General features: G+C 51.6%; 1 protein-coding gene across 1 annotated transcript; it reads left to right on the forward strand.

The window, feature by feature from the left end:
- The first annotated feature begins 66 nt into the window (after positions 1 to 66).
- Positions 67 to 16,130, forward strand: AURKB (aurora kinase B). The gene is made up of 9 exons (XM_066593793.1): positions 67 to 169; positions 883 to 919; positions 3,855 to 3,939; positions 5,398 to 5,452; positions 7,521 to 7,718; positions 9,187 to 9,325; positions 10,026 to 10,174; positions 10,256 to 10,430; positions 15,431 to 16,130. Exons 2-9 carry the CDS (start codon positions 884 to 886, stop codon positions 15,605 to 15,607), a joined length of 1,014 nt encoding a protein of 337 aa, XP_066449890.1. The 5' UTR covers positions 67 to 169; position 883; the 3' UTR covers positions 15,608 to 16,130.
- The last annotated feature ends 164 nt before the right edge of the window (positions 16,131 to 16,294 follow it).

The following is a 16,294-nucleotide window of genomic DNA, read 5'->3' on the forward strand; positions in this document are numbered from 1 at the left end:
GTCCCACCCAGCCGAGGGCGGGCTTACTTGTAGCTTTCTGGCCAATCAGAGAAGGCGGGAAGGGGGAGGTGATTGGTCGGAGGCTGAGGCGGTTTGGATTTGAATTGAGAGGCGAGCGCAGTCAGTGTGTGAGCGGAGAGCGAGCGGCCGCGGCGGAGGAGGCGAGCAGGTAACGGCGGGGCGGACGGCTCTGGGCCTACGGCTTATCGTTAACCCCTTAGTGACGGGTCCGGTCAGTGCGGGCGGGAGCCGCAGCTCGGCGGCCTGCAGTGATGGCGGCTGCATCCTGCGGAGCTTCTATTATGTGTTTTGGGGGCAAATGCGAAAATTACCGGAAATGCTGTTTCCATCGTCTGGTGACCCGGATGGCCCGCGGGCCGCCTGCAGGACCTCCGCATCGGGGGGTTTGTTACTACTGTTATGCACAATGGGTTTTTTCCTTTCCATTAAACTTTATTGACCTTTACACTGTGTACATATATATTCAGTGTGTGTAATGAGGGCTGCTGTGTATGTATATATATATATATATATATCTCTATCAGGGCCGCTCTGCGCTGGAGGCGAACAGCCGACCGTTCTGTAATCACCCGCCTACGGTCTCCCAGCCGGTATGAATGCCCTATCGCTCCGTGTAAGAGCGGCGGACGTGGGGGCGGGGAGGTCTCTGCTGGTGGGCGGCATGTAAGGGGTTAACCTGCCCGTTCCTGCTGTCAGTAATCGGCTGAGCCGCCGCCTCACAGAGGTCTGAGTATTGTGGTCACCAAGGGGTTAATGTGCGCCAGTACCCTGCAGTGGTTGGAGAACTACAACCCCCAGCATGCCTCGGCATCCCCCTGCGGCCGTCTGCTGTAATGTAACCGTTCTTCTCTGTCCTTCCAGGATGTCTTACAAGGAGAACCTGATCCCTTACAGTCGGGTGAGTACCAGGGGGGGCGCTGGTGAGTATTGGGGTGGGGAGGGAGTACTGATGGGGGGGGGGGGGGGGGGGGCGGTGGTGAGTATCGGGGGGGGGGGGGGGGGCGGTGGTGAGTATCGGGGGGGGGGGGGGGGGAGTGCTGACAGGGGTGCTGGTGGCCATGCTTGATATCGCTGAGAAGATAAAACCACGGCCAGTACTCTGCCGGCCCGGTGTTCGGTGTTCCCGATCGGAGGATCTCATGCGGAGTTCTGGCTAAAATGGTGAATTATGGCTTTTCAGCGGTCGCCCGCATCTCCCTGCCCCCTGCGGTCGTGTAGAGGGGGTGCGGGTATTGTAGAGGGCTGCAGACGTTAGACCCGTGCGGTCGTGTAGAGGGGGTGCGGGTATTGTAGAGGGCTGCAGACGTTAGACCCATGCGGTCGTGTAGAGGGGGTGCGGGTATTGTGGGGTGCGGGTATTGTGGGGTGCGGGTATTGTGGGGTGCGGGTATTGTAGGGTGCTGCGGATGTTAGACCCGTGCGGTCGTGTAGAGGGTGCGGGTATTGTAGGGTGCTGCGGACGTTAGACCCCTGCGGTCGTGTAGAGGGGCTGCGGGTATTGTAGGGTGCCACGGACGTTAGACCCCTGCGGTCGTGTAGAGGGGGTGCGGGTATTGTAGGGTGCCACAGACGTTAGACCCCTGCGGTCGTGTAGAGGGGGTGCGGGTATTGTAGGGTGCTGCGGACGTTAGACCCGTGCGGTCGTGTAGAGGGGGTGCGGGTATTGTAGGGTGCTGCGGACGTTAGACCCGTGCGGTCGTGTAGAGGGGGTGCGGGTATTGTAGGGTGCTGCGGACGTTAGACCCGTGCGGTCGTGTAGAGGGGGTGCGGGTATTGTAGGGTGCTGCGGACGTTAGACCCCTGCGGTCGTGTAGAGGGGGTGCGGGTATTGTAGGGTGCTGCGGACGTTAGACCCCTGCGGTCGTGTAGAGGGGGTGCGGGTATTGTAGGGTGCTGCGGACGTTAGACCCCTGCGGTCGTGTAGAGGGGGTGCGGGTATTGTAGGGTGCTGCGGACGTTAGACCCCTGCGGTCGTGTAGAGGGGGTGCGGGTATTGTAGGGTGCTGCGGACGTTAGACCCCTGCGGTCGTGTAGAGGGGGTGCGGGTATTGTAGGGTGCTGCGGACGTTAGACCCCTGCGGTCGTGTAGAGGGGGTGCGGGTATTGTAGGGGGGCTGCGGACGTTAGACCCCTGCGGTCGTGTAGAGGGGGTGCGGGTATTGTAGGGTGCCACAGACGTTAGACCCCTGCGGTCGTGTAGAGGGGGTGCGGGTATTGTAGGGTGCTGCGGACGTTAGACCCGTGCGGTCGTGTAGAGGGGGTGCGGGTATTGTAGGTGGCCGCGGACGTTAGACCCGTGCGGTCGTGTAGAGGGGGTGCGGGTATTGTAGGGTGCTGCGGACGTTAGACCCCTGCGGTCGTGTAGAGGGGGTGCGGGTATTGTAGGGGGGCTGCGGACGTTAGACCCCTGCGGTCGTGTAGAGGGGGTGCGGGTATTGTAGGGTGCTGCGGACGTTAGACCCCTGCGGTCGTGTAGAGGGGGTGCGGGTATTGTAGGGGGGCTGCGGACGTTAGACCCGTGCGGTCGTGTAGAGGGGGTGCGGGTATTGTAGGGTGCCGCGGACGTTAGACCCGTGCGGTCGTGTAGAGGGGGTGCGGGTATTGTAGGGTGCCGCGGACGTTAGACCCGTGCGGTCGTGTAGAGGGGGTGCGGGTATTGTAGGTGGCCGCGGACGTTAGACCCGTGCGGTCGTGTAGAGGGGGTGCGGGTATTGTAGGGGGCCGCGGACGTTAGACCCCTGCGGTCGTGTAGAGGGGGTGCGGGTATTGTAGGGTGCTGCGGACGTTAGACCCGTGCGGTCGTGTAGAGGGGGTGCGGGTATTGTAGGGTGCTGCGGACGTTAGACCCGTGCGGTCGTGTAGAGGGGGTGCGGGTATTGTAGGGTGCTGCGGACGTTAGACCCGTGCGGTCGTGTAGAGGGGCTGCGGGTATTGTAGGGTGCCACAGACGTTAGACCCCTGCGGTCGTGTAGAGGGGGTGCGGGTATTGTAGGGTGCTGCGGACGTTAGACCCGTGCGGTCGTGTAGAGGGGGTGCGGGTATTGTAGGGTGCTGCGGACGTTAGACCCCTGCGGTCGTGTAGAGGGGGTGCGGGTATTGTAGGGTGCTGCGGACGTTAGACCCGTGCGGTCGTGTAGAGGGGGTGCGGGTATTGTAGGGTGCTGCGGACGTTAGACCCCTGCGGTCGTGTAGAGGGGGTGCGGGTATTGTAGGGTGGCTGCGGACGTTAGACCCCTGCGGTCGTGTAGAGGGGATGCGGGTATTGTAGGGTGCTGCGGACATTAGACCCCTGCGGTCGTGTAGAGGGCGTGCGGGTGTTGTATAGGTGCTGCGGACATTAGACCCCTGCGGTCGTGTAGAGGGGGTGCGGGTATTGTAGGGGGGCTGCGGACGTTAGACCCGTGCGGTCGTGTAGAGGGGGTGCGGGTATTGTAGGGTGCCGCGGACGTTAGACCCCTGCGGTCGTGTAGAGGGGGTGCGGGTATTGTAGGGGGGCTGCGGACGTTAGACCCGTGCGGTCGTGTAGAGGGGGTGCGGGTATTGTAGGGTGCTGCGGACGTTAGACCCGTGCGGTCGTGTAGAGGGGGTGCGGGTATTGTAGGGTGCTGCAGACGTTAGACCCCTGCGCTCTGTATCCGCCTGCAGCCTAACGTCTCTGCTCTTGTCAGTGACTGATGGAGTCTCAGCCGTGACCAGCGGTCAGCAGCGGCAGCGGCATCCATGACAAATCAGTGACTGAGGCGGTATCGGTCGGGCCCCTGACACCGGCGGTGGGTGGTAAGTACCCGCTCCTCTACTGTCCTCCTAACCCCGTCTCGTCTCTGTTCCTGCAGTTTGTCACCCCGACCAGCACGCACGGGCCGCAGCGGGTCCTGAGGAAGGAGCCCCTGTCTGCCAGCTCCAGCTCCACCCTCTCAGGTAAGTACAGTCCTGGGCACATACTCTCCTCGGCCCGCTGGATGCGACTGAGCGGCTTCAGGGTTTACGGACTGGCAGAAGTCAGGTGACTACTGTGGCCAATCAGAGGCTGCCGTGTCTCCTCCCCTGCTCCTGGCACCCAGGATGGGTGCGCCAATGCCAGGAGTTCTGCCACTGATTGGCTGCAGCAGTCACCTGACTTCCACCATATCCAGAGCCGCCCAGCTGTTGGGCGATTATGGCCCTTCTATAGGGGTTGTACCACGATTACCGGCTATCCCCGGCCGGAGGACGGCCGACCAGTCTGATCAGCGCCGGGTTTTAATGCCCATGTTTCTTGCCTTTTTCACTTACACAAAAACCTACGAGACGCCCTGAGTGATGGCACACCCCGCGGCGGGCGCAAGAGGCAAAACACTACGAGACGCCCCGAGTGATGTCACAACCTGCGGCGGGCGCAAGAGGCAAAACACTACGAGACGCCCGAGTGATGTCACACCCCGCGGCGGGCGTAAGAGGCAAAACACTACGAGACGCCCGAGTGATGTCACACCCGGCGGCGGGCGCAAGAGGCAAAACACTACGAGACGCCCGAGTGATGTCACACCCCGCGGCGGGCGCAGGAGGCACCAATTACCGTAGATTTGAATGGGCCGTTCTGGTGCGTAAATACGACATAGTGGGACGGGCTGCTGTTATCAACATGCGACATCATTCGCAGAAGCAGAACCTCCTCTGAATCCTCACCACCCCCTGCGCGGGCCGTAGGGAACAGACAGAACCCCCCGTGTGACCGCGGACCCTTCATTTGCTTCCTTTTACACCCATTTTTAACAGATCTGTGTAATTCTTGTCTCCGGCGCTCGCTGAAGAGCGGATCCATTTAGAGAAAAGTTAAAGGGGCTTAAAATCAATAAATCGAACTCTCCCCCTCCCGGCGGCCCCCGTCCAGCCCTGCAGCCCCGGCGGGCGGTCATTTGATGGACCGCTAAAAATCACCTCTTCAGTGGGACTAAAAATGGAGACTTAAAAAAAAAAGAAGAAACAATTCCCCGTTTTGCTGCTTCTCTGACAGAAATGTGAAACGAAAATCAAACGCTGCTGATGTGAATGAGCCCCGAGACACACTGGAGGCTGCGGATCTTTGCAGCTGAGGGTTTGTTGCAATGTATCCGGGCTATGAAGTGCATTAGAGACATGACTCCGCCCGCATAGAGAATGGCGCAGTCTGGGTAGTGCTGCAGCGGAGCCTCAGCTCTTGGCCGCCTCGCTGTTTGGTGTACGGTTGGTATATTGACTGTTATGTCCATTTCTGACCCTCATGTCCGGGGAGGGGGTCCGGAGACCCTCGGTGTGCTGGTGGACATCATGTAAGTGTCACCTGGCGGTGAGCCGGCGCAGTGACGGGATGGGTTTGTGTGGCTGATGATGTAATGGCTCCTCTTCTCTCCTATGCAGTGACAGCGGGCCGCGTGGCGGTGACGGACAAGCAGGTGGAGAAGGCCGCAGACGGGTGAGTGGCGGCACAGCGTTCTGGTCACTCGGGCTGCGTTCAGACTAGGAAGTGAGGCTGCTGGAGAAGAGGCCGGCGCTCCTTGTGGTTTTGCATCTTCCCGTCTCTTCGGTTTTTGCATGTTTGTCGCCCTTGAACTTTCAGGTCGTCAAACTGTTAATTTTAGGGCAGGAGAATGTTTTGTTCTCTTGTCTGTGAGAAAGTAATTGCCCCCTTGGCTACTAAAGCAACTAATTAAGCCGACTGGTTTGACAGTCTGGTTGGGTCTTACCAGCCGCTCCCAGGACTGCTTATCGCCCGGCCACCACTTATGTAGCGCCCGTCTGCCCAGGTGAAGCCACACATGATGCCGCGTTCGGCGTCCATACGTGAATCGCTGTAGAAGTCATTTTCCTCTACCAGTCCTGCAAGGGTGACAAAGGGTAACTTCACACGGGTGAGCGTGATATCAGGCAGTGAACCGCGGCCCGCTTTCGCGCTCGCCATGTTCCTTGCAGATGCAAGGCTTTTGATGCCCAAACTGCCTCATTACTTCGGGTAAGTCGCGATCCTGGAGTTTCTTCCATTGTTCCCAATGGGAGACCTAGTATTGCGTTCACCAGCATGTGGTGCGACGCTGCCGCCAGCTCCATGGGCGGTCTGATGTGAGGGCACACAAAGAGATAGAACATGCCATGATTTGTTTCCTGCATCGCAGCGCCACGTCGTAAAATGTTGCTCATGTGCATGCCCCCCCCCCATTAAAAAAAAATAGGGTTCATGTTTGTGCGTCTCGTAATGCGCAAATCTCGTGCGTTCTGTTTCTTCTGCTTGTGTGAAGGCAGAGGGTTGGTTTTTCTATTGCAGAATGAGTTGTACGATTAAATGTACAATATAAGGTTAATAAGCACATAAGTGGGTGTGTGTGGGGGGGGGGGGCGCACTTCCACCATCTTTGAGGGAGGGGAGGGTTTTTTTTTCTCTAATGGCAGCAAAAATTACGTTGTCCGTTTGGTCAGTGCGGTTAACTGAGAATTTTTATTTGACCACTCTCACACTGCAGAAACAATGTGGTGCGTCGACAGACTGGCCCTTTATAGACGTGGCGACGCCAATTGTGGTTTTGCTCTGTTTTGTTTTTTGTTCCTGTAGTGGACCTGAGGTTGCGGTCTTCATCACTCACAGTATAGCGCAATACCATCGTTCTGCATTATACGGTGGACTGACAGATAATCCCTTATGGCATCCCTAGGGGGCCACCAGAAGGCCCCAGGTTGCCATGTCAACCAAATTGCAAGTTGTAATTGGAACACTTAATTGCCGCTGTCAGAACTGAGAGTGGCATTTAAAGGGTTACTGGCTGTCAGACTGGCAGACTTCCAGTCCCGTTCCCAACAAACCCCGTATGCCCAGGATGTAACTGTAGGACGTAAGGGCGTGAAGGGGTTAATACATTGAATTTTTAGAGAAATAACAGTAACTTCTTTTTTTTTTGTTTTTTTTTTATCCCCATTGGGGAACTTTAGACTTGCGATCCTCTCATGACATCCTTGGATAGATGGATGGCTATTGGTATATGGTATATCTGCAGACATTCAATTAAGACGTGCCACAAGCATGGGTTAATAGGCAGAGATACATGGCAGCACCGTGGCACCCCAGGCTGCCATGATGAATCCCCACCTGTGACCCTGTTGAGGGCGAGCCATTTGTGTGATGAAGGGAGCCCTCTCCACTGTCAGAACGGACAGCAGCATCTGAAGGGTTAACTGCCACAATAAGCGTTCTCCGATCCCGAGAGTTGCCGATGGTTGTTGGCTGTCAAAGGCAACAGGCGCCTGCCGTGTATAAGAGAGCGTTCGGCTGCCAAGCCTGCTGTATACTATGACACCCGCTGTACGTGTGCGGCTGATGTCAACAAGGGGGTTAAAGTCGGGTGGTTAATGGGAAACACAAATGTGCTCAAGTGGCAAAAATAGATGTTGGGTGAGGGGCAACAGACGTAACCCCCCCCCCCCCCCACCGGCCTCTGCTACAATCTGGGTCTCCTCTTCCACGTTGGTTTAGTAACACTTTTCTTGTTAAACAGCCCGAAGAGAGAATTCACCATCAAGGACTTTGACATCGGGCGCCCCCTGGGCAAAGGCAAGTTTGGGAATGTCTATCTGGCCCGGGACAAACAGAACCACTTCATCATGGCCCTCAAAGTCCTCTTCAAGTCGCAGCTGGAGAAGGAAGCAGTGGAGCACCAGCTGAGGAGAGAGATCGAGATCCAGTCTCACCTCCGGTACGTCGCCCCCTACTGCCCATCCACACTCATAGGGATGTTATACCTGCAGTTCCTTTTGATCCATCAGTTCTGGGTCCCATTTTTGGCCATCCACGATGGTCGGCACATTCCTCAGACTATCTAATCCCCAAAGTGCATTGCTTTCTGATTGGCCAGAGCTGTTCACATGATCAGCACTGGCCAGTCAGAGAATAGTGGGCATTAGGTAGTTAGAAAATTGCTGCAGCCATCTTGCATGGCCAAAAATAGAGCCTGGAGCTGGTGGATCAGAGGGACGGCGGAGAGGAACTGCAGGTAATAGATCTCCTCTCCTGGAGCGTCCCTTTAAATATCGAAGACCTGTTCATAGGATAAGTTATCAGTATTCGTTCCCGGGTGATCGGCTGTTTGAAGACTCCATGACACTTGAGCGAGCGCTGCGGCCTACTCTTTAAGCCTGTGATGTAACAGTTGTCAGTTGCATTCAAGTGAATGGGATTGATCTGCAGTACCAGGCAATGGCCACTTCACAATGTATGGCGCTCTGCATGGCCCCTGCACTCACCCTGGCACTGTGTAGCCAATTCAAGCAGCTGATCATTATGGCTGTCAGGTGTTGGTTCCATACTTGGCTGATGTTTAGAGAGGGTTGTCTTACAAAATGATGGGGCTTGTCCATGATCCACTGGTCCCCTGTGTCACCCATAAAGCGCTCACTCCCTCTGCTCGTTCCCTGGCAGCAGCTCCGGGTCTCCCTGGTGAATTGTTTACATGGTGCAGTCAGCCTGTGACGTCCCATAAAGCTGCAGCCAATGACGGCACTCGGTGATCATTGCTGAGCTCTCATTGGCTGAAGCAGCAGCTTTATGGGCCGTCACAGGCTGACTGCAACCTGTAAACAATGTCACCATTGAGACCTGGAGGGGGGTGAGTGGGGAGTATGAGCTCTTTTTATTGTATGGCCCCTTTAATTATTTCCTGCCTACAAGATGGGATATAACTAGCTGACGGTGGCGAGCTAAGCGCTAAGTCAGCAGTCTCTGGCGGTGCCACTCTGCTGGTGTGCATGAGCCACTGCATTCTTGGTGGGGTGATGTGGACCTCCATGCTCCGTGCCAGTTGTAGTCAGCCGTTAGATGGGGGATTAACTTAAAGGGTAACGCTCATCTTGGCCAAACATGTCCTTGATGGGGATAATCTCTGGAGCAGCGATGCTCCATCCATTCACTTCTGTAGGAATGACAGAAATGGCGTAAGACCGCCCAATCGCATGTTTACCCCAGGTGGGGGGTGTAACTCTTAGCATAAATACGAGTCTTGCTTTTTGCTATCTACACCTATCGGACTTGAGTCCTGTGGATATACCACAAGTCCAGATGAGACAACCCCTTTAATTTCATGAGATAATCCCTTTAAGGCCTGGAAAACCTATTTAATGCCCTACATTAGGGGCTTGTGTAACTTCCTCTGCTGATTCCTTCTACAGACACCCGAACATCCTGCGCATGTATAACTATTTCCATGATCGCAAGCGCATTTACCTGATGCTGGAATTCGCCCCGCGGGGGGAGCTGTACAAGGAGCTGCAGAAGTATGGCCGGTTTGATGATCAGAGAAGCGCCACAGTGAGTGTTACACCTTGTACTCCTCCAGGGGGCCAGGACTCCTTAGTAGCATGGCCTATACGGCTTTTTTGATCACTCCTAGTGTGTTTGTTTTGCTTGTTTTTTTTTGGGGGGGGGATGAAAAGGTGGTGGTGGTCTTTACAGCATTTGCCTTGCTGAATAAAGTGTGAATTTATTGGGCGGGTCACTACAAATGCGACAATAATAAACGTATTTATTTTAAGGGGGGGTGGGGGATTTGCATTGTCTCTACGGGACTTGAACCTGTGACTCTATGATCGTTATAAGGCATTGCAGTGTGTCTGTATTGCAGTGTATTATCACTAATAGTGATCAGAGGCCGTGGCAGACCCGAACGCCTTTGTCTGGCGTCCATTTGCCATGGCAACCCATTGTCCCTCACCGTTACATAGCAGAGAGCTAGTGACATCAGAGGGAGAGCGCCCTCTATGAACCCTTTTATATGCCACAATCAGCATTGATCATCACATATGAGTTTCTGAGCCTGCACCATCCATAGGATGTAATTGTACCCCTTGGGAAGTGAGCTGCTCCCCGGCCAGGGCATGCTTTTACACCCTGTGATGAGGATTTAGTGTTGTCTTGCACTAGGGGGCACCACTGAGAACTTTCTGTGTTAGATGTGGGGTTATCCTGTGACTGATACCTGATGTAGTAATAGACTCTTGGTTCTCTGCAGTTCATCGAAGAGCTAGCGGACGCCCTCCAGTACTGCCACGAGAGGAAGGTTATTCACCGGGACATCAAGCCTGAGAACCTGCTCATGGGATATAAGGGGGAGCTGAAGATCGCAGACTTCGGTTGGTCAGTCCATGCCCCCTCACTCAGGTATGTTCTGCAGATGGGTATCGTCGATGGGCAGTCAGCTTATGGGTCTCAGTCCTGACGCCATTTGTTTCTGGGTTTTAGGCGTCGGACCATGTGCGGAACCCTGGACTACCTGCCTCCAGAGATGATCGAGGGGAGGACCCACGATGAGAAGGTGGACCTATGGTGCACAGGGGTCCTCTGTTATGAGCTCCTAGTGGGCATGCCGCCTTTCGAGAGCCCATCCCATTCAGAGACCCACCGCAGGATAGTGAAGGTATCTGAACTAATACGCCATCTTACTTTCATTGTAGTCCACACCATTAACCCTTACCAGCCACAGGAAGCAAACTTGAGTCCTGGTGGAGAAGCGGCTCCCTTCCCAGGATGTAAGCTTATGGCCTATGGATGGCACTGAGCCTGTGTCATCTGTAGCAGGAGCTGGCTGTGACTGACAGCTGGCCGCCCACTGTTAACCTCTTACATGCCACAATTTGTTGATCGTGGCATATAAAGAGCTCAGAGGGAGGGCCCCCTGTGACATATCTTTTGCTATGTAGTTGTGGAGGTCCGATGGGTTGTCATGGCAACCAGATTCCAGACAACAGTCGAGGTCTGCCATGGCGTATGATCGCCATTAGCGATAATACACTGCAGAAGTACTGTAATGTATTATAGCGATCCTGGGTTCAATTCCACTGCAGAGACATAGTATTGCCCTCCAGGATAAAAACCATGTTCAGCTTATTGTAAGACTAGCGTACCCGTCGCGCGTTGCTGCGAAGACAGACATACATACATACATTCGTTTTTATATATCTAGATGACGGCAGCAGCGACCACTGAGATTTTGTAGGCCGCTGCTTCCCCCTTGCAGGCTGAATAAAATAGCCGTTGTGTGGAACATCCAATTTATCCGGCTATACTAGCGTACCCGTCGCGCGTTGCCGCAAAGACAGATATACATACATACATTCGTTTTTATATATCTAGATAACAACCAATCACAGCACAGCTTTCAAGTTACCTCAGCGGTATAATATATAACAACCAATCACAGCACAGCAGCTTTCATGTTACCTCAGCAGTATAAGAAATAGCAACCAATCACAGTGCAGCTTTTATTTTACCTCAGGGGTATAGGAAATAACAACCAATCACAGCACAGCTTTTATGTTACCTCAGCAGTATAAGAAATGGCAACCAAGCAAGAATTTTAGCGCAGCTATCCAATCCAGTTGTTTACACTTTGCTTGTCTGCCTGTGTGCCGTGGATTATTCTAGGGGTTTTTCCCCAGCTCGCAACATTGTATCCAATAAGCGAGTTCTCCACTAAACATTGTTCTCCATGAAAGAACTGAGCGTACCTTTTTTAAAAAATGACGGCAGCAGCGACCAATGAGATTTTGTAGGCCGCTGCTTCCCCCTTGCAGGCTGAATAAAATAGCCGTTGTGTGGAACATCCAATTTATCCGGCTGCTGTGGCTTCTTGGGAAGATAGCCTAGTACATGTTTGCCCACTTCCAACTCCAATGGAGACTGACTGTAAATGGCTGGCGTGCTCTAGTATTTATGGTTCCAAGCTGTACGTGTCATTGCATACAGTCTATCTATCTATCTATCTATGACATCAGGAAATGAGAGAATTAGATTCCGTACGTAATATTTGAACGCCAATTCTTTTGCGCATAGAATTGAATAATCGAGTTGGGACCCATTAGCTTTTCCCATTTATGACATAATCAATGCTCGTGCCAAATTGCAAGTTTCTATGACACCGGAAAGTGAGAAAATTAGATTCCGTACGTAAAATTTGGACGCTAATTCTTTTGCGCCGTAAAATTTGGACGCTAATTCTTTGGCGCTTAGAATTGAATAATCGAGTTGGGACCCATTAGCTTTTGCTATTTATCACATAATCAATGCTCGTGCCAAATTTCAAGTTTCTATAACATTGGGAAGTGAGAGAATTAAATTCCATACATAAAATTTGGACGCCAATTGTTTTGCGCTTAGAATTGAATAATCGAGTTGGGATGAGACATAAGGCCTTGCCCATAAGCATTCCCCAACCTCCAAGAACTGAACCTACCTACCTGAATGAGATTTTGTAGGCCGCTGCTTCCCCCTTGCGGGCTGAATAAAATAGCCGTTGGGTGGAACATACAATTTATCCGGCTGCTGTGGCTTCTTAGGAAGATATCCTAGTACTTGTTTACCCACTTCCAACTCCAATGGTAATTGGCTGGCGTGCTCTAGTGGTTCCAAGCTGTACGTGTCATAATAGAGCCTTAATGACATCACAATGCAGCTTTATAGAACATGTTGGGGCATGTTCAAGGGCGTCCGATGTTGATGACATCAGTGATGACATCACAATAGCAGGTGGCTTACTTATTCGATCTACGTGGGGGGGTCGTAACTTTCGACGACGCTTGCGCGCGCGCCATTTATCGTAGGATATTTGTACTATGCCTATAATCTTCCCAGAAGTGTACTCAATAACTTCCCAAAGTTCCATGGCGATCGGATGAATGGTGTAGTAGCGCATAAAGGACAGACAGACAGGCAGGCACGCACGCACACATACATTCAATTTTATATATATAGATGTGACGATACTAACTGTGTGTTTAAATTAAAAAGGGGGAAAAAAAATTGCATCGTTGCATCTTACCATAAAGTGAACATGCTTTCTATCCTTCACGGCAAACTCCATCTAAACCAAAAACCTGAGCCAAAATGCTTTGTTCTGCCACCCAAAACAAATGCAATAAAAGTGATCAAAAAAGCCGTATGTACCCCAAAATGATACCAATAAAAACTATAGCTTGCCTTGCAATAAAAGGCTCTCGTAGGGTTTATTCACATTGGGGGTCAGAGGTTCCAATCTAAAACCCTGTCGCTGATTTCCGCTGCAAGCAGAACTATTTCGTGCTGTAAATTCTGACAATGCTGGGCTGGCTGTCAAAAATTGAGCAGAGCTTATTAGTCAATGGGGTGACGTTCAGTTCCGCCATGAGAAAAATAGTTATGCAAACGCGGTGAAGAAGAAAATATTTTCCAAAAGTTTATTTTGGAAAACCTAAAAAAATATATAATTTGTGTTGGACCAACACAAAAATTTTATGTAATTCGTGCTGCTTGATTATGGGCGCTCTCGCATGAACGTATTGATAAATCATATTCCAGAAGATTTCACTGATCTGCTCCAAGTTGGTTATAATGAGAAGCTTCATGCATGAATATATGTATTTCAACTCACGGATGCTATCCATCAGCCCCCATACCCTTCTGGTTTATTGAAAGGAAGTACAATACAGCTATACTGAATATGATGCACCAATTACACGCATGCCCCCAACATCATAACTTATGATTGGCCTAGTATGCAATGACGCTAATGATTAACATGTTTACGCCCCAGGTGTATGTAGCTATGTGAACATGTAATTCCTATACACTCAAGTAGCATAGACTTTATTAATATTCCAATCTGGACCAAGGGAGGAGATAAGGGGCAGCCCCCTTCTATTGAGCGGTGGGCATCGCAGGTCTTATAAGAAACACATCTGTAGACCGTGTTAAGTTCTTCGAACTGTGTATAGGAATGTGTCGGAGATGCTGCAGAAGAATGCAACACACAGTGTACAGTATTGAACCAGTTAACCATTTCACTGCTAGCTATTTTCTATGAAGGTGGATTGATATATGCGCCTGCCTAGGCTGATATAAGAAACCCGTTTTATATTACTATAACAGTCCCTCCTTTTTGTTTCTTTAGAGCAGCCAAGCGAACGTCTGTCAGGTACTTACAAATGCCCCAGTGACACAAGCAGGAATTCCTGCACTATTTCCCCGGATCCCCCAACTGACATTCCCATAACATGCATAAAGAAAAAGTATCATAGCAAAGCACTGCAAGAAGAGGGGGCTGATCGAAAGCAGAATCAGTCAGTAGTCAAAGGCAAAGCATCATACATAACATGGACAGCTTTGTCAATAGTCTTGGAGATAAATCCTCGAAGGCACGGAATAATGCAGTCAATAATAGTAATATCAGTAAGAATGGTCACTAAAGTTCCAGCAAAAGACGAAATCCGGTGGCTCCATCTGCCGAAAGTATCAGTCCTACAATCATCAAAAGGGCTCGGAGATGCCAGAATTTGCTGCTAGCTCTTTAAAGAGGCTAGTTAGACCCTTCAGAGCCTTAGTTATGGAACCATAGCTGTGAGAAAGAGAACAGGGATTGAACAACCTAGGAGAAGGCATATGTTCATCGGGGTGGGGAGACTCTTGCGATGAGACGCGTGTATCCAATTGGATTTGTCCTTCCAGCTGAACGTGGTGGTCAGGGACACTTGTTATGGACCATCATGTCTGAGTTCCAGAGCTTTATGAACGTGTCTTTTGGTAACCACCCAACATCCTAGTTTCACAGAATGAGTTCCTTCTAAGCAGTCAGGATCTTGGAGGGGAAGTAAACACTCGAGAATATACATTAGTTAGGCGTCTTGTGAGAGCAATAACAGTTTGTCAAGCTGCCATGCTGCATCTGGAGTTATTGCGGCAAATACAACCCTAACCTTGAGACCGACCCAAAAAGTACCTCATATGGGCTAAGGGCTATTCTGTCAGGTGTGTACCTTACGGAGAAGAGTGCCAGGGGGAGGCACTCGGTCCATGGTCTACTGAGCTCTGCCATGGCCTTCTGGATCATGGTTTCTAAGGTACCATTTAAGCTCTCTGCTCTACCTCTGCTTTGTGGATGGTACGGAGCATAAAAGGCCTGTTCTACCCCCAACGCTTTCATTACTTTCTGCATCACTTCTCCCGTGGAGGGAGTACCTCGGTCACTCTGTTATCTCTGGTACTCTGTACTATTATTACTACAACAGTATTGTTACAGCGTTTTCTGCCTGTACGTTTTTCTGAATTGGTCTCCCGTAGGCGGCCATGTTTTCGCTTACATGAAATACGCGCACAAGAAAAATCGCAGCATGTTCTATCTTGGCGCGTATTATGTGCTCAGACACACCCAAGATGGTGCGTGCCGATGTGCAGTGTTGCATACTTGCTGTGTGCGTCTCACTGGCGGCACGGACATCTGAGCCCAGCCTAATGCTGCAAAGGAAAAACTAGCGCAATGGCAGAATTGGTGTTTGTTTTTCTCCCTGTCCTCCAAAGTAAGTCTATTTATTTTAATCATGCCCTTGGCTCCAGATTAGACTGTGTCACCTAAGGGCTGACCTCACCATTCTTTTCCTTGTCTCTCAGGTCGACCTCCAGTTTCCATCATTCATGTCCGAAGGATCCAAAGACCTCATCAGCAAACTGTTGCGTTATGTCCCAGCACAGCGCCTCCCACTCAAGGGCGTCATGGAGCACCCATGGGTGAAGGCCAACTCTCGTCGCATTTTGCCGCCTGCCTACAGCTCCAGCCAGACTAAGTAATGGCCCCTACTGTAACGCAGCCGCACCACTGAGAAGTGTGACGGAAGCCTCTTCTAGAACGCTCTATGTTCCATACATGAGGTGTACATAGCACTGAAGAAGGGGCTAAACACATTCTGCCATTGTTTGAAGACTTCCGAAAATCCAAGACCACCTCAATTCATTGGAGTCAGACACTTTCTTTGGCTGATCTGCTTCTGGGCCCGCTGAGCGGCAGCCATTCTAGCTCCTTGGTCTATGGCTTCCAGTGGTGGACAGACTGTCTGTGTGAAAGTCTGTGCAGAACAGTTTCAAGGTTGCATGGGAATGCTGGGAGTTGTAGTACTACCTCCGCATTGGGGGTGTAAGTATGCTCTGTTGTATAAATGTCTGGTTTGGGGGGCGTCTATTTATACACTGAAGTCCTTTCCTCTTTATCCCGACTTCTCACTTGATTTTAGTGTTAATGTGTCTGATTCTGTTCGTTTATCGTCACTTATATTTTAGGCTTTTCTTGGAAATAAATTGTATATTTTGTAAAGTACTTCTGCTTTTGGAGCTGTAGAAATGGTGCATTTTATGGGGACCGTATGTAAAATGTTTTTTTTTGTCTCTTGCCCTGGGGTGAGTTACCTGGGGTGACCATGCAGCAGGTAATGTAATGGTCTGTGTGGGGGATGTGCACCAGGTTTGTCGACTCTTTTTCTA

The sequence above is a fragment of the Eleutherodactylus coqui genome, chromosome 2, assembly GCF_035609145.1.
Source record: "Eleutherodactylus coqui strain aEleCoq1 chromosome 2, aEleCoq1.hap1, whole genome shotgun sequence".
Classification (NCBI taxonomy): domain Eukaryota; kingdom Metazoa; phylum Chordata; class Amphibia; order Anura; family Eleutherodactylidae; genus Eleutherodactylus; species Eleutherodactylus coqui.